At 52.4% G+C, this 20,953-nt stretch overlaps 1 protein-coding gene across 5 annotated transcripts in view; it reads left to right on the top strand.

The window, feature by feature from the left end:
• LOC140393331 (slit homolog 1 protein-like) overlaps nucleotides 1-20,953 on the top strand; it is a 477,252-nt gene that overhangs the window by 220,290 nt on the left and 236,009 nt on the right. For all 5 annotated transcript variants that reach the window (XM_072479670.1, XM_072479671.1, XM_072479669.1 and 2 more), the window contains exons 8-9: nucleotides 6,471-6,634; nucleotides 12,127-12,274. In XM_072479670.1, the coding sequence (XP_072335771.1) occupies nucleotides 6,471-6,634; nucleotides 12,127-12,274 (312 nt within the window). The remainder of the gene's footprint in view (nucleotides 1-6,470; nucleotides 6,635-12,126; nucleotides 12,275-20,953) is intronic.

Below are 20,953 nucleotides of genomic sequence, written 5' to 3'. Positions count from 1 at the left end.
TCCGACCGGTCAGGGCAGCGGGATTCTGTGTCCGGTCAGGGCAGCGGGATTCTGTGTCCGGTCAGGGCAGCGGGATTCTGCGTCCGGTCAGGGCAGCGGGATTCTGCGTCCGGTCAGGGCAGCGGGATTCTGCGTCCGGTCAGGGCAGCGGGATTCTGCGTCCGGTCAGGGCAGCGGGATTCTGTGTCCGGTCAGGGCAGCGGGATTCTGTGTCCGGTCAGGGCAGCGGGATTCTGTGTCCGGTCAGAGCAGCGGGATTGTCCATCCGGTCAGGGCAGCGGGATTCTGTGTCTGCTCAGGGCAGCGGGATTCTGTGTCCGGTCAAGACAGCGGGATTCTGTATCCGGTCAGGACAGCGGGATTCTGTGTCCGGTCAGGGCAGCGGGATTCTGTGTCCGGGCAGGACAGCGGGATTCTGTATCCGGTCAGGACAGCGGGATTCTGTGTCTGGTCAGGGCAGCGGGATTCTCCGTCCGGTCAGGGCAGCGGGATTTTGGATCCGGTCAGGGCAGCGGGATTCTGTCTCCGGTCAGGGCAGCGGGATTCGGTGTCCGGTCAGGGCAGCGGGTTCCCCGTCCGGTCAGGGCAGCGGGATTCTCCGTCCGGTCAGGGCAGCGGGATTCTGTGTCCGGTCAGGACAGCGGGATTCGGTGTCCGGTCAGGGCAGCGGGATCCTGTGTCAGGTCAGGGCAGCGGGATTCTCCGTCTGGTCAGGGCAGCGGGATTCTGAGTCCGGTCAGGGCAGCGGGATTCTGAGTCCGGTCAGGGCAGCGGGATTCTGTGTCCGGTCAGGGCAGCGGGATTCTCCGTCTGGTCAGGGCAGCGGGATTCTGTGTCCGGTCAGGACAGCGGGATTCTGTGTCCGGTCAGGACAGCGGGATTCGGTGTCCGGTCAGGGCAGCGGGATCCTGTGTCAGGTCAGGGCAGCGGGATTCTCCGTCTGGTCAGGGCAGCGGGATTCTGTGTCCGGTCAGGGCAGCGGGATTCTGAGTCCGGTCAGGGCAGCGGGATTCTGTGTCCGGTCAGGGCAGCGGGATTCTCCGTCTGGTCAGGGCAGCGGGATTCTGTGTCCGGTCAGGACAGCGGGATTCTGTGTCCGGTCAGGGCAGCGGGATTCTGTGTCCGGCCGGGGCAGCGGAATTCTGTGTCCGGTCAGGGCAGCGGGATTCTGTGTCCGGTCAGGACAGCGGGATTCTGTGTCTGGTCAGGGCAGCGGGATCCTGTGTCAGGTCAGGGCAGCGGGATTCTCCGTCTGGTCAGGGCAGCGGGATTCTGTGTCCGGTCAGGGCAGCGGGATTCTGTGTCCGGTCAGGGCAGCGGGATTCTCCGTCTGGTCAGGGCAGCGGGATTCTGTGTCCGGTCAGGACAGCGGGATTCTGTGTCCGGTCAGGGCAGCGGGATTCTGTGTCCGGCCGGGGCAGCGGAATTCTGTGTCCGGTCAGGGCAGCGGGATTCTGTGTCCGGTCAGGGCAGCGGGATTGTCCATCCGGTCAGGGCAGCGGGATTCTGTGTCCGGTCAGGACAGCGGGATTCTGTGTCTGGTCAGGGCAGCGGGATTCTGTGTCCGGTCAGGGCAGCGGGATTCTGTGTCCGGTCAGGGCAGCGGGATTCTGTGTCCGGTCAGGGCAGCGGGATTCTGTGTCTGGTCAGGGCAGCGGGATTCTCCGTCCGGTCAGGGCAGCGGGATTCTGTGTCCGGTCAGGGCAGCGGGATTCTGTGTCCGGTCAGGGTAGTGAGATTCTGTGTCCGGTCAGGGCATCGGGATCTCCGTCCGGTCAGGGCAGCGGGATTCTGTGTCCGGTCAGGGCATCGGGATCTCCGTCCGGTCAGGGCAGCGGGATTCTGTGTCCGGTCAGGGCAGCGGGATTTTGTATCCGGTCAGGGCAGAGGGAGTCTGTGTCCGGTCAGGGCAGCGGGATTCTGTGTCCGGTCCGGGCAGCGGGATTCTGTGTCCGGTCAGGGCAGCGGGATTCTGTGTCCGGTCAGGGCAGCGGGATTCTGTGTCTGGTCAGGGCAGCGGGATTCTGTGTCCGGTCAGGGCAGCGGGACTCTGTGTCCGGTCAGGGCAGCGGGATTCTGTGTCCGGTCAGGGCAGCGGGATTCTGTGTCCGGTCAGTGCAGCGGGATTCTCCGTCTGGTCAGGGCAGCGGGATTCTGTGTCCGGTCAGGCAGCGGGATTCTCCGACCGGTCAGGGCAGCGGGATTCTCCGACCGGTCAGGGCAGCGGGATTCTGTGTCCGGTCAGGGCAGCGGGATTCTGTGTCCGGTCAGGGCAGCGGGATTCTGCGTCCGGTCAGGGCAGCGGGATTCTGCGTCCGGTCAGGGCAGCGGGATTCTGCGTCCGGTCAGGGCAGCGGGATTCTGCGTCCGGTCAGGGCAGCGGGATTCTGTGTCCGGTCAGGGCAGCGGGATTCTGTGTCCGGTCAGGGCAGCGGGATTCTGTGTCCGGTCAGAGCAGCGGGATTGTCCGTCCGGTCAGGGCAGCGGGATTCTGTGTCTGCTCAGGGCAGCGGGATTCTGTGTCCGGTCAAGACAGCGGGATTCTGTATCCGGTCAGGACAGCGGGATTCTGTGTCCGGTCAGGGCAGCGGGATTCTGTGTCCGGGCAGGACAGCGGGATTCTGTATCCGGTCAGGACAGCGGGATTCTGTGTCTGGTCAGGGCAGCGGGATTCTCCGTCCGGTCAGGGCAGCGGGATTTTGGATCCGGTCAGGGCAGCGGGATTCTGTCTCCGGTCAGGGCAGCGGGATTCGGTGTCCGGTCAGGGCAGCGGGTTCCCCGTCCGGTCAGGGCAGCGGGATTCTCCGTCCGGTCAGGGCAGCGGGATTCTGTGTCCGGTCAGGACAGCGGGATTCGGTGTCCGGTCAGGGCAGCGGGATCCTGTGTCAGGTCAGGGCAGCGGGATTCTCCGTCTGGTCAGGGCAGCGGGATTCTGAGTCCGGTCAGGGCAGCGGGATTCTGAGTCCGGTCAGGGCAGCGGGATTCTGTGTCCGGTCAGGGCAGCGGGATTCTCCGTCTGGTCAGGGCAGCGGGATTCTGTGTCCGGTCAGGACAGCGGGATTCTGTGTCCGGTCAGGACAGCGGGATTCTCTGTCCGGCCAGGGCAGCGGGATTCTGTGTCCGGTCAGGGCAGCGGGATTCTGTGTCCGGCCGGGGCAGCGGAATTCTGTGTCCGGTCAGGGCAGCGAGATTCTCCGTCTTGTCAGGGCAGCGGGATTCTATGTCCGGTCAGGGCAGCGGGATTGTCCATCCGGTCAGGGCAGCGGGATTGTGTGTCCGGTCAGGGTAGTGAGATTCTGTGTCCGGTCAGGACAGCGGGATTCTGTGTCCGGTCAGGACAGCGGGATTCTGTGTCTGGTCAGGGCAGCGGGATTCTGTGTCCGTTCAGGGCAGCGGGATTCTCCATCCGGTCAGGGCATCGGGATCTCCGTCCGGTCAGGGCAGCGGGATTCTGTGTCCGGTCAGGGCAGCGGGATTTTGTATCCGGTCAGGGCAGCGGGATTCTGTGTCCGGTCAGGGCAGCGGGATTCTGTGTCCGGTCAGGACAGCGGGATTCTGTGTCCGGTCAGGACAGCGGGATTCTCTGCCCGGCCAGGGCAGCGGGATTCTGTGTCCGGTCAGGGCAGCGGGATTCTGTGTCCGGCCGGGGCAGCGGAATTCTGTGTCCGGTCAGGGCAGCGGGATTCTCCGTCTGGTCAGGGCAGCGGGATTCTATGTCCGGTCAGGGCAGCGGGATTGTCCGTCCGGTCAGGGCAGCGGGATTCTGTGTCCGGTCAGGGCAGCGGGATTCTGTGTCCGGTCAGGGCAGCGGGATTCTCCGACCGGTCAGGACAGCGGGATTCTGTGTCCGGTCAGGGCAGCGGGATTCTGTGTCTGGTCAGGGCAGCGGGATTCTGTGTCCGTTCAGGGCAGCGGGATTCTGCGTCCGGTCAGGGCAGCGGGATTCTGCGTCCGGTCAGGGCAGCGGGATTCTGCGTCCGGTCAGGGCAGCGGGATTCTGCGTCCGGTCAGGGCAGCGGGATTCTGTGTCCGGTCAGGGCAGCGGGATTCTGTGTCCGGTCAGGGCAGCGGGATTCTGTGTCCGGTCAGGGCAGCGGGATTATGTGTCCGGTCCGGGCAGCGGGATTCTGTGTCCGGTCAGGGCAGCGGGATTCTGTGTCCGGTCAGGGCAGCGGGACTCTGTGTCCGGTCAGGGCAGCGGGATTCTGTGTCCGGTCAGGGCAGCGGGATTCTGTGTCCGGTCAGTGCAGCGGGATTCTCCGTCTGGTCAGGGCAGCGGGATTCTGTGTCCGGTCAGGGCAGCGGGATTCTCCGACCGGTCAGGGCAGCGGGATTCTCCGACCGGTCAGGGCAGCGGGATTCTGTGTCCGGTCAGGGCAGCGGGATTCTGTGTCCGGTCAGGGCAGCGGGATTCTGCGTCCGGTCAGTGCAGCGGGATTCTGCGTCCGGTCAGGGCAGCGAGATTCTGCGTCCGGTCAGGGAAGCGGGATTCTGCGTCCAGTCAGGGCAGCGGGATTCTGCGTCCGGTCAGGGCAGCGGGATTCTGTGTCCGGTCAGGGCAGCTGGATTCTGTGTCCGGTCAGGGCAGCGGGATTCTCCGTCCGGTCAGGGCAGCGGGATTCTCCGTCTGGTCAGGACAGCGGGATTCTGTGTCTGGTCAGGGCAGCGGGATTCTGTGTCCGGTCAGGGCAGCGGGATTCTGTGTCCGGTCAGGGCAGCGGGATTCTCCGTCCGGTCAGGGCAGCGGCATTCTGTGTCTGGTCAGGGCAGCGGGATTCTGTGTCCGGTCAGGGCAGCGGGATTCTGTGTCCGGTCAGGGCAGCGGGATTCTCCGTCCGGTCAGGGCAGCGGGATTCTCCGTCTGGTCAGGTCAGCGGGATTCTCCTTCCGGTCAGGGCAGCGGGATTCCCCGTCCGGTCAGGGCAGCAGGATTCTGTGTCCGGTCAGGGCAGCGGGATTCTGTGTCCGGTCAGGACAGCGGGATTCTGTGTCCGGTCAGGGCAGCGGGATTCTGTGTCCGGTCAGGGCAGTGGGATTCTCCAGTTCCGCTGCAGTGAATGGAGATTTGACTGAGGGATGAATTCACTGTCCTGACTGGCAGTGGTAATGTGACGGACCTGCCACGGAGAATCTTGGCCCGTGTATGCCTTCTCATCCGACTCCTCGTGCGTCAGTATTTTGGAAAAGAGCCGGAGTGTACTTCCTGTGTCTTGGGCTAATATTTGCCTCTTAACTAACGTCAATAAAAGGAAATACATTTTCTGGAGATTATTATATTGCTGTTTGTGGAGTCTTGCTGAGTGTAAATGAGCTGCTGTGTTTCCTACATCACAATAGTGACCATGTTTCACAAGCACCTAGTTGGTGGTGAAGCACTTTGGGACGTGCCGAGACTATAAAAGCCGATATACAATGTGGTAGTCACCACTGTTTGTATAATACGTATATGAGAGGTAATACGGTAAGGCTCCTGTACTACAGGTACGGGGGTAGATTCCTGACTGCTGGCTCCACCCAGTAGGTGGAGTATAAATGTGTGTGCTCACCGAGCTGCAGCCATTTCAGCAGCAGCTGTAGGAGGCAACACTTCTCTGCGTAATAAATCCTCGATTACTCTCTACTCTCGTCTCGTCGTCATTGATAGTGCATCATACAAATGTAAGATTGTCTTTCTTGATTTAGTGAGAGAGAAAGTCCAGCATTTAATTCTTCTTCCCACCACCATTCATACCTGAAAGATATTCTGGGGTACAGCTCCTTAAATGCTGGCTGCCTTTCAGTGTTGGGCATCTGTCCTTCCCGGTGAGCTGAGGTTGTGGGTTCCAGGTGGGCTAATCAACTAAAGTAAAGTAAAGTCACCGCAGTCCAGGTGACCGTATGTTGCTTTCCCTTTTCAATGGGGGGGAGCTGACTGGTGGTGATTTAACCTGAGGGTCACCACACCTCAGGCGGGGGGCTAGGTCGAGAATGTCATGAATAACCTCAGCCGGTGTGGGAATTGAAGCCGTGCTGCTGGACTCGCCCTGCATCACGAACCAGCTGCCCAGCCACCTGAGCTGGGTGGGCTAATCAACTGCAGGATGCTTCATCGTTGAGCCCAACTCAGTCTTGGCTGCACAAGTTAGAGAGGAAAAATCATCATTTGGGGAGAGGTGGCCTCGGGGAGTCAGTCTTCATCTGAAGATGAATGTTGTTGGTGTAAAACTGTTTTTAGCTATGATAACATTTCCTTTAATCCATCAACCTGGAGTTAGGTTGGAGTTTTTAGCACGGGTTAGAGACAGGCGTTCTTCAGGGACAATATTGTGGCCTTTTCTTCACATGTCTTACACACTCCATATTGGGGCCTTTCGGGGTGACGGTAACTATTTGATATGGAATGAGGGACGGTTTGCTCCTTGGGTGCCGGGATCAGGCTGCCCGACTACACCGGCTGAGCTTCAATGATTCTTTGTATTTTTGTCCCTCAGTCGCCTACACTCCAACCATCTGTACTGTGACTGCCACCTCTCGTGGCTCTCCCAATGGCTCCGCCAACGCCCACAGATCGGGCTGTTTACACAGTGCACGGGGCCGCCGGATCTCCGCGGACTGAATGTGGCAGAGATACAGAAGCACGAGTTCTCCTGTACGGGTGAGTGTGGTCGGAATGGGCGCTGCGAGCATCGTGCATTGGGACTGTTAGAGCAGCTTTAGCTGCTGGGCAAAGAAAGGAGTGGAGCCAAGCCGTAAGTGAGTACACCGTTGCAACCGAGCCCAACATGGTAGTGCCATGGTACAGCTACTGAATTTATAACAAATAAAACATAAGTTCAAATGTTGCGGCAGCAGTTTTAAAATCTGAATTCCTAGATTTACAGAACCCGACGCTACGGAAGGTGGCCATTCGGCCCATTATCCACATGATCGCTCTTTCGAGGAACTATCCAATTAGCCTCGTATTCCCCAGGGACCAGGTCGACCCCCATTCTGGCTGGGGTGGATTTGGGACCTGCCTCCTTGCCCGGCCCATGGCGTTTTGGGTCAGTCCTGACCTCGGGCACATTACTGAAGATGTAAATCCAACGTTCTTACCCAGTCGAGTGTATATGCGACTCCAAACCCACAGCAGTGTTGGTTGATTTTTAACTGTGACGTGACCTCGAAAGACGGTCTGTTGTATCAAAAAGAAGTTATCAGCGGTTCAAGCAGTGGCCCAGGACCACCTTCTCATCTCAACTAAAGATGGCCACCTTCCATCCCAAGCCGAGTTATAGAAAGATGAAAGCTTGTGTTGTGTCAGGATGTGTGTGGTTTCAAATGATCAATTTAACGGTGTTCAATTCTCAATCCCAATCCATCCCCCATCAGCCTCACTGTGTGAGACACACATGCACACGCCCTCACACAATTGGTATCTTTTCATGTTGTGAGATTGATGATTACTAAGACGAAAGGACAGTGTGGAAAGTCTGCTCTTTATAATCACTGCATGGTACACGACCCAGCTGAACAAATAACAATTCTCTACTCTTGCTGAACAGACTATTGGGCTTTTATTTGGACGACTTACACCACACAGCTTATTTTCACCCTTTTCAGCACCTCACATGTTTGTTCTGTATCTAACCCCGTGCTGTACCTGTCCTGGGAGTGTTTGATGTGGACAGTGTAGAGGGAGCTTTACTCTGTATCAAACCCCGTGCTGTACCTATCCTGGGAGTGTTTGATGGGGACAGTGTAGAGGGAGCTTTACTCTGTATCTAACCCCGTGCTGTACCTGTCCTGGGAGTGTTTGATGGGGACAGTGTAGAGGGAGCTTTACTCTGTATCTAACCCCGTGCTGTACCTATCCTGGGAGTGTTTGATGGGGACAGTGTAGAGGGAGTTTTACTCTGTATGTAACCCTGTGCTGTACCTGTCCTGGGAGTGTTTGATGGGGACAGTGTAGAGGGAGCTTTACTCTGTATCTAACCCCGTGCTGTACCTGTCTTGGGAGAGTTTGATAGGGACAGTGTAGAGGGAGCTTTATTCTGTATCTAACCCCGTGCTGTACCTGTCCTGGGAGTGTTTGATGGGGACAGTGTAGAGGGAGCTTTACTCTGTATCTAACCCCGTGCTGTACCTGTTCTGGGAGTGTTTGATGGGGACAGTGTAGAGGGCGCTTTATTCTGTATCTATCCCCGTGCTGTACCTGTCTTGGGAGTGTTTGATGGGTACAGTGTAGAGGGAGCTTCACTCTGTATCTAACCCCGTGCTGTACCTGTCCTGGGAGTGTTTGATGGGGACAGTGTAGAGGGAGCTTTACTCTGTATCTAACCCCGTGCTGTAGCTGTCCTGGGAGTGTTTGATGGGGACAGTGTAGAGGGAGCTTTACTCTGTATCTAACCCCGTGCTGTACCTGTCCTGGGAGTGTTTGATGGGGACAGTGTAGAGGGAGCTTTGCTCTGTATCTAACCCCGTGCTGTACCTGTCCTGGGAGTGTTTTAATGGAGACAGTGTAGAGGGAGCTTTACTCTGTATCTAATCCCGTGCTGTACCTGTCCTGGGAGTGTTTGATGGGGACAGTGTGGAGGGAGCTTTACTCTGTATCTAACCCTGTGTTATACCTGTCCTGGGAGTGTTTGATGGGGACAGTGTAGAGGGAGCGTTACTCTGTATCTAACCCCGTGCTGTACCTGTCCTGGGAGTGTTTGATGTGGACCGTGTAGAGGGAGTTTTACTCTGTATCTAACCCCGTACTGTACCTGTCCTGGGAATGTTTCATGGGGACAGTGTAGAGTGAGCTTTACTCTGTATCTAACCCCATGCTGTACCTGTCCTGGGAGTGTTTGTTGGGGACAGTGTAGAGGGAGCTTTACTCTGTATCTAACCCCGTACTGTACCTGTCCTGGGAGTGTTTGATGGGGACAGTGTAGAGGGAGCTTTACTCTATATCTAACCCCGTGCTGCACCTGCCTGGGAGTGTTTGATGGGAACAGTGTAGAGGGAGCTTTACGCTGTATCTAACCCCGAGCTGGACCTGTCCTGGGAATGTTTGATGGGGACAGTGCAGTGGGAGCTTTAGTCTGTATCTAACTCCATGCTGTACCTGTTCTGGGAGTGTTTGGTGGGGACAGTGTCGAGGGAGCTTTACTCTGTATCTAACCCCGTGCTGTAACTGTCCTGGGAGTGTTTGATGGGGACAGTGTAGGGGGAGCTTTACTCTGTATCTAACCCCGTGTTGTACCTGTCCTGGGAGTGTTTGATGGGGAGATGTAGAAGGAGCTTCACTCTGTATTTAACCCTGTGCTGTACCTGTCCTGGGAATGTTTGATGGGGACAGTGTAGAGGGAGCTTTACTCTGTATCTAACCCCGTGCTGTACCTGTCCTGGGAGTGTTTGATGGGGACAGTGTAGAGGGAGCTTTACTCTGTATCTAACCCCGTGCTGTACCTGTCCTGCGAGTGTTTGATGAGGACAGTGTAGCGGGAGCTTTACTCTGTATCTAACCCCCGTGCTGTATCTGTCCTGAGAGTGTTTGAAGGGGACACGGAGCTTTACTCTGTATCTAACCCCGTGTTGTACCTGTCCTGGGAGTGTTTGATGGGGAGATGTAGAAGGAGCTTCACTCTGTATTTAACCCTGTGCTGTACCTGTCCTGGGAATGTTTGATGGGGACAGTGTAGAGGAAGCTTTACTCTGTATCTAACCCCGTGCTGTATCTGTCCTGGGAGTGTTTGATGGGGACAGTGTAGAGGGAGCTTTACTCTGTATCTAACCCCGTGCTGTACCTGTCCTGGGAGTGTTTGATGGGGACAGTGTAGAGGGAGCTTTACTCTGTATCTAACCCCGTGCTGTACCTGTCCTGGGAGTGTTTGATGGGGACAGTGTAGAGGGAGCTTTACTCTGTATCTAACCCCGTGCTGTACCTGTCCTGCGAGTGTTTGATGAGGACAGTGTAGCGGGAGCTTTACTCTGTATCTAACCCCCGTGCTGTATCTGTCCTGAGAGTGTTTGAAGGGGACACGGAGCTTTACTCTGTATCTAGCCCTGTGCCATACTGAAACCAGCTTTTTAAATTCCCAATTTATTAATTAATTGAATTTAAATTTCACCAACTGCTATGGTGGGATTTGAACTTATGTCCTGTCCAGAGCAACAACCTGGGCCTCTCGATTACCAGTCTAATGACATTACCATCGCCACTTCCAGTGTATTCAGAGATGGACAACAAATGGTGGCCTTGCCAGCAACACTCACATCCTATTAAAAAGCGTGGCCCCTTCGTAGCACCTTACCTATCCCCATACCCCTCACACACACACACCCATTGCCCATTTAGCGAGTATCTATTCTGAACAGAACTGTTGAGCCCTATAATAACATTAACCGTCAAAATAAAAAAAGTCTTTCAACGACTTCAAAAAAACAGAATCCTGTTAAGTGGTCATAAAACTGTCAAGGTAAGCAAATTTTCACTCAAAAAACACTGAATAAAAACCATTATCCTAGGAACTGATCATAAATCTGTCAACATAGTCAGAAAAGATCTTCAAAAATCACTTAAAAGCACAATTCTATTAAGCGGTCATAAAACTGTCAAATGAAAGAAGTCCGCGGACATCTTTACAGCTGTATCAACAGCTGAACTGAATCCATTATCATAGAATTTACAGTGCAGAAGGAGGCCATTCGGCCCATCGAGTCTGCACCGGCTCTTGGAAAGAGCACCCTACCCAAGGTCAACACCGCCACCCTATCCCCATAACCCAGTAACCCCACCCAACACTAAGGGCAATTTTGGACACTAAGGGCAATTTATCATGGCCAATCCACCTAACCTGCACATCTTTGGACTGTGGGAGGAAACCGGAGCACCCGGAGGAAACCCACGCACACACGGGGAGGATGTGCAGACTCCACACAGACAGTGACCCAAGCTGGAATCGATCCTGGGACCCTGGAGCTGTGAAGCAATTGTGCTAACCACTGTGCTACCGTGCTGTCAAATGATGAAAAACATTAAATCACAGGGGACAACCAATACAGTCAAATTTGAATATCAATATTGTGCACTTTAGTGCACTTTATCCAGTGGATAATATATACTCATGCATCTAAAGGCATTTCCACTTACACTGTGCTGGTGAATGTAATGGTCACTTACCTTTCAAGAACAAAGCAGTATCATCAATCGCTGCATTAAAAACATACATTAATTAGCATACATTATGACATGCAATGGAAAATGAAAATGAAAATCGCTTGTTGTCACAAGTAGGCTTCAAACAAAGTTACTGTGAAAAGCCTCTCGTTGCCACATTCCGGCTCCTGTTCGGGGAGACTGGTACGGGAATTGAACCGTGCTGCTGGCCTGCCTTGGTCTGCTTTCAAAGCCAGCTATTTAGCCCTGTGCGAAACCAGCCCCTGTCAACGTTGCCAACACTTTTAGATCTTACCTGTGAAAAGGTTCCCTCCTCCAGAACAGAGTTCCCCCATGGTCCATGACATCGCCGAGCTGGTGTGAACCACATTGTTCCAGAAGCCGGCCTGACCTTAACAAAATTGTGGAGGGTTCGAAATGCCACCCTCACAATGGAGCTGGCACTGTAGGGTGTGTTGTATGCAGGCTCACTCCATGTAACCCCATACCGTGCCACTAAAACTTGCCAGCGATGAGAATGGGAATCCTAGAATCGGTTACCGCCTGCTATGTATTCTGCCTGGCCACCTCCACTCCAACGAACAGGGGCATGAAGATCCAAGCCAAGGTCCTTAGGCCGCAGTGTTTTAAATTCTTAGGAGACTTCACAGGGAGACGCTGTGGGGATGCCTCCCCCTGTCTGTGCAACCTAGACCAATGGGCCCCGGCACTTCAGGGTGGGATGAGGGGACATTTCTTCACTCAAAGGGTTGTGAATCTTTGTAATTCTCTAAACCCAGAGGACTGTGGAAGCTCAGTCACTGAATATGTTCAAGACTCAGATCATTAGATTAGTGGGCACTAAGGAGATTGAGGGCGGGGATAGGAGTTGAGGTAGAAGATTTGATTGAAAGGTGGATCAGGCTGGGAGGGGCCGAGCGGCTCCCTACTGAGTCTATTTCTTATGTTCCTGTGTTTGGCAGATTCCCCCTTTTTTATTCCTCCCCGTTGTTCCGCTGCAGGTTATTTGGACGGCTCTCGGTCCCAGTCCTGTGGCTTGGCGTCTGGTTCATGCCCTGCCGTGTGCACGTGCAGCAACAGCATCGTCGACTGTCGGGGGAAGGGCCTGACCGCCATCCCGGCCAACCTCCCGGAGACCATCACCGAAATGTAAGTACAGAGGGGGGGGGGGGGGGGGGGGGGGGGGGGGGGGGGGCGCAAGAAAAGATCCAAACTTCCCTGTGCAGCCTGCCTCTCACCTCTTTGGAAACGTCCCGTTCTCATTTGTGTTCCGGAGCCGAAATTTAGCCCTCAACCAAAAAGATAATGGGTCAGCGATCGTACTCGCGGGATCTTGCTGTGCGCAGGTAGCCGTGTTTCTCTGCATCACAGCAGCGACTACAGGTCGGAAATGCTTCATTGGCTGAAAAAGCACCTTGGGACATTATCGAAATTCAAGTGGTCCTTTTCTTCCTTTATGTAACTCCCGCTACACAACATCGCTCAGTCGCGTTAAATATCCACTGAGTTTCATGGTCCACTAAAGCCCTCTGATCCAATCCGATCCACCTGTCTGTGTAGAGCCGGTTCAGTCCCTTCAGAGTTTAGGGGTTTGAATACCACTTAAGAGACTTGAGTAAATAATCTAGGTTGGCACTTCAGTACAGCACTGAGGGGGTGCTGGCCTTGCAGAAGTGCCACCTTTCAGACGCCATGTTCAGAAGAGGCCCCATTTGCCCTCTCAGGTGTATGTTGAAAGATCCTTGCCTGACTGTTTTGACGAGTTCTCTGACCAATATTTATCCCTCAGCTGATATCTCAAAGACAAAACAGATTATCTGGTCGTTATCGCTTCAAAATCAGTCCGGCTTCATTTGCTAAGAAGTACCTTGGAACACCCTGGGGTCATGAAAGATGTGACATATATACAAGTCTCCCTACTTTCTCATTATGTGGAGATGCCGGCGTTGGACTGGGGTGAGCACAGTAAGAAGTCTTACAACACCAGGTTAAAGTCCAACAGGTTTGTTCCGAATCACTAGCTTCCTCAGGTGAATGAAGACAACCAAATATAGAGACAATGTCAATGATGCAAGATGATATATTGAACGCGAGTCTTTGCACGGCTGATCCGTGCGTCTGGATGAAGAACTTATTGTCGAAGGTGAAGACGTTGTGATCCAGGATGAAGCGGATGAGTTGCAGGCCGGGACATTGGATTGCTGTTGCATTACATTCACCCCCCCCCCCCCCCCCCACCCCCCCACCACCATCTGGCCTGGGCTTGCGAAATCCTACCAGCTGCCCTGGCTTGAGACAATTCACACCTCTTTAACCCGTGTCTATACCTCTCTCCAGTCACACTGTCTGGACCTGTAAAGACTTAATTACCTGCAAAGACTTGCATTCAAAGTATCATCTTGCATCATTGGCTTTGTCCATATATGTGGCTGTGGAACCCACCTCTTCACTCACCTGAGGAACAAGCAGTACGCCGAAAGCTAGTGATTCGAAACAAACCTGTTGGACTTTAACCTGGTGTTGTAAGACATCTTACTGCCCTTTCTCATTGTGACTGATGTGCATGCTGTTGTCCTCAGTGCTACAGGGTGGGAGGGGAGGTGTGAGCAAAGACAACCCACAGGGAGGTTCCTGGTCACTATCAGAGAGTTGTGGAAGTCGGCAGAGGGCAGAATCAGGTTGGGGTGAGGCCTTATATGGTTGAATTGCCCACATGTGTGTCATTATACATTTGTGTTTTTTTTTCTTATTCGTTCACGAGATGTGGGCGTCATTGGCAAGGCCAGAATTTGTTGCCCATCCCTAATTGGCCTTGGTAAGGGCAATTGGGGGTGAGCTGCCTTCTTCAACCGCTGCAGTCCCTGTGCTGTAGGTACACCCACAGTGCTGTTAGGGAGGGAGTTCCAGGATTTTGCCCCAGTGACAGTGAAGGAACGGTGATATATTTCCAAGTCAGGACAATGAGTGACTTGAAGTGGAGCCTCCAGGTGGTGGGGTTCCCAGGTATCTGCTGCCCTTGCCCTTCTGGGTGATAGAGGTGGTGCAACAGAAGCATTTAGCCTTGAGGAGTAGATTCGCAGAACTTCCATCATGTAGGATTCGTTTTTGCATCAATCTCTTTGGCTCATCTATTTGTTTTTAAAAGAAAAATAATGATGAGATAAGAACACAACTAGAATTTGCTGAGCCTGTGTGGGTGACATAAACAGGACTTTGCATCAGAACCACCTAAGAAGCTCCAAGGACCCCTGTGGTTTGCCTCTGTTGATCGCCTGCTGCATTTGTTTTCTTTCCTTGTGCATTGCAGACTGTTGAGAAATGTGCCACTTTCATCTCCCCTTGATGAGGTGGAGTGCGCTTTCACAGGGGCTGGTTTAGCACACTGGGCTAAATCGCTGGCTTTTAAAGCAGACCAAAGCAGGCCAGCAGCACGGTTCAATTCCCGTACCAGCCTCCCCGAACAGGCGCCGGAATGTGGCGACTAGGGGCTTTTCACAGTAACTTCATTTGAAGCCTACTTGTGACAATAAGCGATTTTCATTTCATTTAATTTCATTTTCATTTCATTTCATTCGTAACCCAGCAGCAAACCCCAGGGCCCTCTAGTTTTCAATTGTTCTCTGTTTGATTATGTGAATCGGCTTATAATTGATGATCTCTGTGCTTGTTTAGTTCAGCCTGGGTGTGGATTCAGAGCAAAGTTAGAAAAGCTGTGGAAAGAGCTGGAGGTTAGAGCTAGAAATATGGAGCAGGCATTTTAAAATTAATCAGATATAAAATATAGAGCATAAATATTGTTGTGGGATGTGGGAATCGCTGGCTGGGCTGGGCTGGCATTTCTTGCCCATCCCTGAGGGCATTTAAGAGTCAACCAGCTTGCTGTGGATCTGGAGTCACAGGTAGGCCAGACCAGGTAAGGATGGCAGATGGGTTTTTATGACGATCAACAATAGTTTCATGGTCATCGTTAGAATTTTCATTCCATTCTTTTTTATTGAATTCAAATTTCACCATTTGCGGTGATGGGATTCGAACCCCCTCCATCAGAGCTGGGTCTCTGGGTTACTCGTCCAGCAACAATACCACTATGCCACCTCAAGTGGGCAGAGCTCATTTTTGAGGCCCTCCAAATTGGGCCCCAGTCCAGCCCCCCCCAATCAGTGGAGAGTCATATTCGGATGGTGACCGGGATTAGGACCCGACCCTGCAATCCCTGGGCACTGAGGCCGACTACAGGTACCTCACCTAAGATGAGACAACATAAGGATATAAATAGCAAATAGGAGCAGGAATAGGCTCCATGACTCTGCTGAGCCATTCCGGGAGACGAGGCAAGTGAGGTGGTGGGAAGCTCTCCCCATTCTTACTTGCATGGACTCAATGGGCGAGTAGCCTCCTTCCATGCCAATGATGACTGTAACATCTTTTGAATTCTCTATCTGCAAACTAGATATTTTGTCACCTTGTGAATACATCTGTAAAGACCTCTTCACCATCTGGGCACTTCTTTCTACAGCACCATTCGATGCTGGGTGATGTGATGGTGTTAGAGAGTGTTTGACTGCGTTCCTATTGAGAAATATTCCACATTCCTCTGACGTAAACTGTGAACCATTATCTGATGTCATCACCCCTGGCAACGTCTAAGACTAGGGAGGTTATGCTGCAATAAGGTGTCAGTGAGGCCACACCTGGAGTATTGTGTTCAGTTTTGGTCTCCTTACCTGAGAAAGGATGTACTGGCACTGGAGGGTGTGCAGAGGAGATTCACTAGGTTAATCCCAGAGCTGAAGGGGTTGGATTACGAGGAGAGGTTGAGTAGACTGGGACTGTACTCGTTGGAATTTAGAAGGATGTGGGGGGGATCTTATAGAAACATATAAAATTATGAAGGGAATAGATAGGATAGATGCGGGCAGGTTGTTTCCACTGGCGGGTGAAAGCAGAACTAGGGGGCATAGCCTCAAAATAAGGGGAAGTAGATTTAGGACTGAGTTTAGGAGGAACTTCTTCACCCAAAGAGTTGTAAATCTATGGAATTCCTTGCCCAGTGAAGCAGTTGAGTCTCCTTCATTAAATATTTTTAAGATAAAGATAGATAGCTTTTTGAAGAATAAAGGGATTAAGGGTTATGGTGTTCGGGCCGGAAAGTGGAGCTGAGTCCACAAAAGATCAGCCATGACCTCATTGAATGGCGGAGCAGGCTCGAGGGGCCAGATGGCCTACTCCTGCTCCTAGTTCTTATGTTCTAACCCATACATTACAAAGCAACTTCTCAAAACCTAAATAGCTTTGCCACTATTTTGGCGCTGTCTGCAGGGGAGACAGCAGTGTAGTCACTGGGTTAGTAATGCAGAGGCCCAGGCTAATGCTCTGGGGTCACGGGTTCAAATCCCACCACGTCAGCTGGTGGAATTTAAATTCAAGTAATAAAATCTGGAATCCAAAATTTCGAACTGTTGACCATGACAACTATCATCGATTGTTATAAAAACCCATCTGGTGCACTTGTTATGGGTCAGGGTTTAGAGAACCCCAAAGTGTATCATGGAGTTCACCTGACCCACAACTTTTAATAGATTGTGGTATGGGGAGCAGACGGCCCACTCTACAGGTGTGGGACAGCAGAAATGGAAAAGTATTTTTAAAAACAGAACAATGTTTATTCTATGATCTCAAGTTAACCTTTTTAAAACAAACAGTGAATATCTTAGCAACCATTAATTCCAAATACACCCCCCAAAGAATACAACACTAAGTAACCTGTATGCTGTCCTTTTAACATCCATAAGACTTAACAAACCTCTAAACAGAAGCACATCAGGGTTTACATCAATACTGAAAACATTTATAATTCTGAATTCACCAAATGATTAAGAGATAGTCCTTCATGGCAGAGAGTTCAACAGTACAGCTGCTTTGGCTGACTTGGATTGGATTGGATTGGATTGGATTTGTTTATTGTCACGTGTACCGAGGTACAGTGAAAAGTATTTTTCTGTGAGCAGCTCAACAGATCATTAAGTACATGAGAAGAAAAGGGAATAAAAGAAAATACATAATAGGGCAACACAACATATACAATGTAACTACATAAGCACTGGCATCGGATGAAGCATACAGGGTGTAGTGTTAATGAGGTCAGTCCATAAGAGGGTCATTTAGGAGTCTGGTGACAGTGGGGAAGAAGCTGTTTTTGAGTCTGTTCGTGCGTGTTCTCAGACTTCTGTATCTCCTGCCCGATGGAAGAAGTTGGAAGAGTGAGTAAGCCGGGTGGGAGGGATCTTTGATTATGCTGCCCGCTTTCCCCAGGCAGCGGGAGGTGTAGATGGAGTCAATGGATGGGAGGCAGGTTCGTGTGATGGACTGGGCGGTGGTCACGGCTCTCTGATGTTTCTTGCGGTCCTGGGCCGTGCAGTTGCCATACCAGGCTGTGATCCAGCCCGATAGGATGCTTTCTATGGTGCATCTGTAAAAGTTGGTAAGAGTCAATGTGGACATGCCGAATTTCCTTAGTTTCCTGAGGAAGTATAGGCGCTGTCGTGCTTTCTTGGTGGTAGCGTTGACGTGGGTGGGCCAGGACCAATTTTTGGAGATGTGCTCCCCTAGGAATTTGAAACTGCTAACCATCTCCACCTCGGCCCCGTTGATGCAACACACTGAAAAATGAAACCAAAAAGACAGACACCCCCAAGCTTTCCTCAAAGTGAAACTAAAAAGCAGAACCAGAGCTCAGCTCCACCCACACTCTGACATCACTGCAGTAACATGAGCAGCCAAACATTTCTTAAAGCGACATTCTCATGTCATTTAGGGAAGGAAATCTGCCATCTTTACCCGGTCTGGCCTACATGTGACTCCAAACCCACAGCAATGTGGCTGACTCTGAAATGGCCAGCAAGCCACTACATTCAAGGGCAATTAGGGATGGGTAACAAATGTAGGCATGTCAGCAATGCTCACATCCCATAAAAGAATGAAAAGGACTATCGGTATTGGGCATAGACTCAATATTTATCCACTTGATTTGCTATTGATTAGAATTGGTTACGTCAATTCTCGTTCTGAGACACGCTTCACAACTCTTCAATATCTCCATCCAGCTGTGGATACCAATAATACCTTCTTGCTGCTGTTTTTATATAGTCGAGTCCTGTGTGCTCTTGATGACGTTACTGTAACAATTGTTCTAAACTATGGTGGAATAATGACTTTTAAACCCACAAGAGGCAGCCTTGACCTAGACTCAGCTGAATTTTATGTGTGAAAGGCTCCTGCAATTTTTCATCACCACACTCTTCAGGCGAGCCATTCATGATATAAATGAACACTTTACTGAGCAGCACATCCTTGTGAGTTTCTTCACTGATTTTTCTGGCAGACATGGGCCTGTCGCTCGTGTGCAGAAAATAATTCACAGGTAAGTCAGTGGGAAATCTCAAAAGAATGTCGCCATTTGCATGACCTGCTGACTTGGAGATAAGGAGAAATTTCTTCACCCAGCCTGTGGAATTGCCTACCACAGGAAGTAGTTACGGCCAAAACACTGTATGCTTTCAAGAAGCACTTAGATATAGCACTGGGGACGAAGGGCATCTATGGATATGGGGAGAACAGATTCGGCTTTTGAGTTGGATGATCAGCCAGGATCATAATCAATGGTGGAGCAGGCTCGAAGGGCCGAATGGCCTCTGTCATGATATTCAGGTAAACATCATAGCACATACATACATACATACTGATGGACAGATCAACGGACCAATCAACACACACAACACGACAGCCAATCACAGGCAAGAGCATACACAGTACAAAACAGGGAACACGACACTTCCTGGGCACTCGAGCAGGAGACAGCTCAGGGCATTACAAGCCACTCAGACAGCCACCATGTGCTGAGTGCCACTACACGATAGAATTAGGAATAGGTCCACAGAATCAAGGGTCATGATCGAACCTCAGTAAACAGTTTACCAGTGTAAATAGATGTTTGAAATAAAACTGCGTTGTACCATTCGCAACCCTGTTGGTTCGTCTGTGTAGCAGAGCACCCAACACTTCAGCCTCCTCCTGCTCCTATTCTCTATGTTTCTATTACGACATTTAATATTGTACCGATGGCTAATGTTATCAATTGGTCCTCTGTACTTAAAAAACACTTTGTGCTCTTTTAGAACTTCCTCAATGACAGATGTTCTCTTACCAATCCCTGCTGTAAATAACTTGGCCCAGTTTAAAAAAAAAAAATTTAGAGTACCCAGTTTTTTTTTTCCCCCCCATTAAGGGGCAATTTAGCGCGGCCAATCCACCTAACCTGCACATCTCTGGGTTGTGGGGGTGAGACCCACGCAGGCAAGGGAAGAATGTGCAAACTCCACACGGACAGTGATCCAGGGCCGGGATTCGAACCCGGGTCCTCAGCGCTGTAGTCCCGGTGCTAACCACTGCGCCACCGTGCTGCCTGACTTGGCCCAGTTTAACTGTACCTTCATCTGCCAATTTCTTCTCTTCAGAGAGACTCCTAATACTGCCAATGATGAGGGTGTAGCAACACATTCCACCCGAACACTAACTTTCCCATAATACTGCAATACTGTTATTGGTTTAGAATAAGGGAATGTGACTTAATAATAATAGCTTATTGTCACAAGTAGACTTCAATGAAGTCACTGTGAACAGCCCCTAGTCACCACATTCCGACGCCTGTTCGGGGAGGCTGGCACGGGGAATTGAACCGGGCTGCTGGCCTTGTTCTGCATTACATGCCAGCTCTTAGCCCACTGTGCTAAACCAGCCCCACTTAGGTATATATTGCCCTCTCCGCCCGTGATAACAGACACGGCTGCAGCTGGATCAATGATAAAAATAAATTGGGAAACTCTGACTTTCATTTTGACCGTTGGGCACGGGAATTTTGGGCGGAGTTCTCCCGCAATCGCGGGGTAGCCCGTACCGGCGCCAAGAGCAGCGCAAACCACTCCGCCGTCGGGTCGCCCGGAACGTGCGGAATCCTCCGCACTTCCGGGGGCTAGGCCGGCGCTGGAGGGGTTGGCGCCGCACAACTGGCGCCGAAGGGCCGGCGCGGGCCGGCGAGACTCGCCGCATGCGCAGGGGGTTTCTTCACCGCGCCAGGCATGGCGGAGCCTCACGGAGGCCGCGCGGAGGGAAAGAGTGCCCCCACGGCACAGAGCCCGCCGCAGATCGGTGGACCCCGATCGCGGGCCAGGCCACTGTGGGGGCTCCCCCCCCCCCGGGCCGAATCCCCCCGTGCTCCCCGACCCCCCCCCCCCCCGAGGAATCCGCAAGCTGCCCTCCAAGCCAGGTCCCGCCGGGATGGACCATGTCTATTTCACGCCGGCGGGACTGACCGAAAACGGGCGGCCGCTCGGCCCATCGGGGCCCGGAGAATTGCCGGGGTGGGGGGGGGGCGTGCCGTGGCATGGCGCGATCCCTGCCCCCACCCGAAAACCGGCACCGGAGAATTCAGAGTTCTTTCTGTCAAATAGCCAAACTGCATTGACCTTCTGAGCCACACCGAGTCTGAGCCATCTGGCCCAACAAGACCCCTGGAGAAGAGCACTTTTCCAGAAGGGTGGTAGAGATAAAGCAGGGAATTACAGAATGGTTAGTCTCACTGCTTACTCTGCATCTAGAAAGCCCTTGGCAGATTCACCAGAATGCTAGCAAGTCTCCAAGGCTCACAGAATGAGGAAAAATTGCAGAAACGAGGTCTGTATTCCATCTGGAGGCTGACTGTTTGGAAGAGCATTGGAAGAGGTGAGGGGAAACGGCAAAGTTCAGCTGGCTGAGAAGCGGAGACCAGGGAAT

This window comes from Scyliorhinus torazame, chromosome 16 (assembly GCF_047496885.1).
Source record: "Scyliorhinus torazame isolate Kashiwa2021f chromosome 16, sScyTor2.1, whole genome shotgun sequence".
Lineage (NCBI taxonomy): Eukaryota > Metazoa > Chordata > Chondrichthyes > Carcharhiniformes > Scyliorhinidae > Scyliorhinus > Scyliorhinus torazame.
The sequence above is the reverse complement of the archived record's forward strand: the minus strand, read 5'-3'. Positions and strand labels throughout refer to the sequence as shown.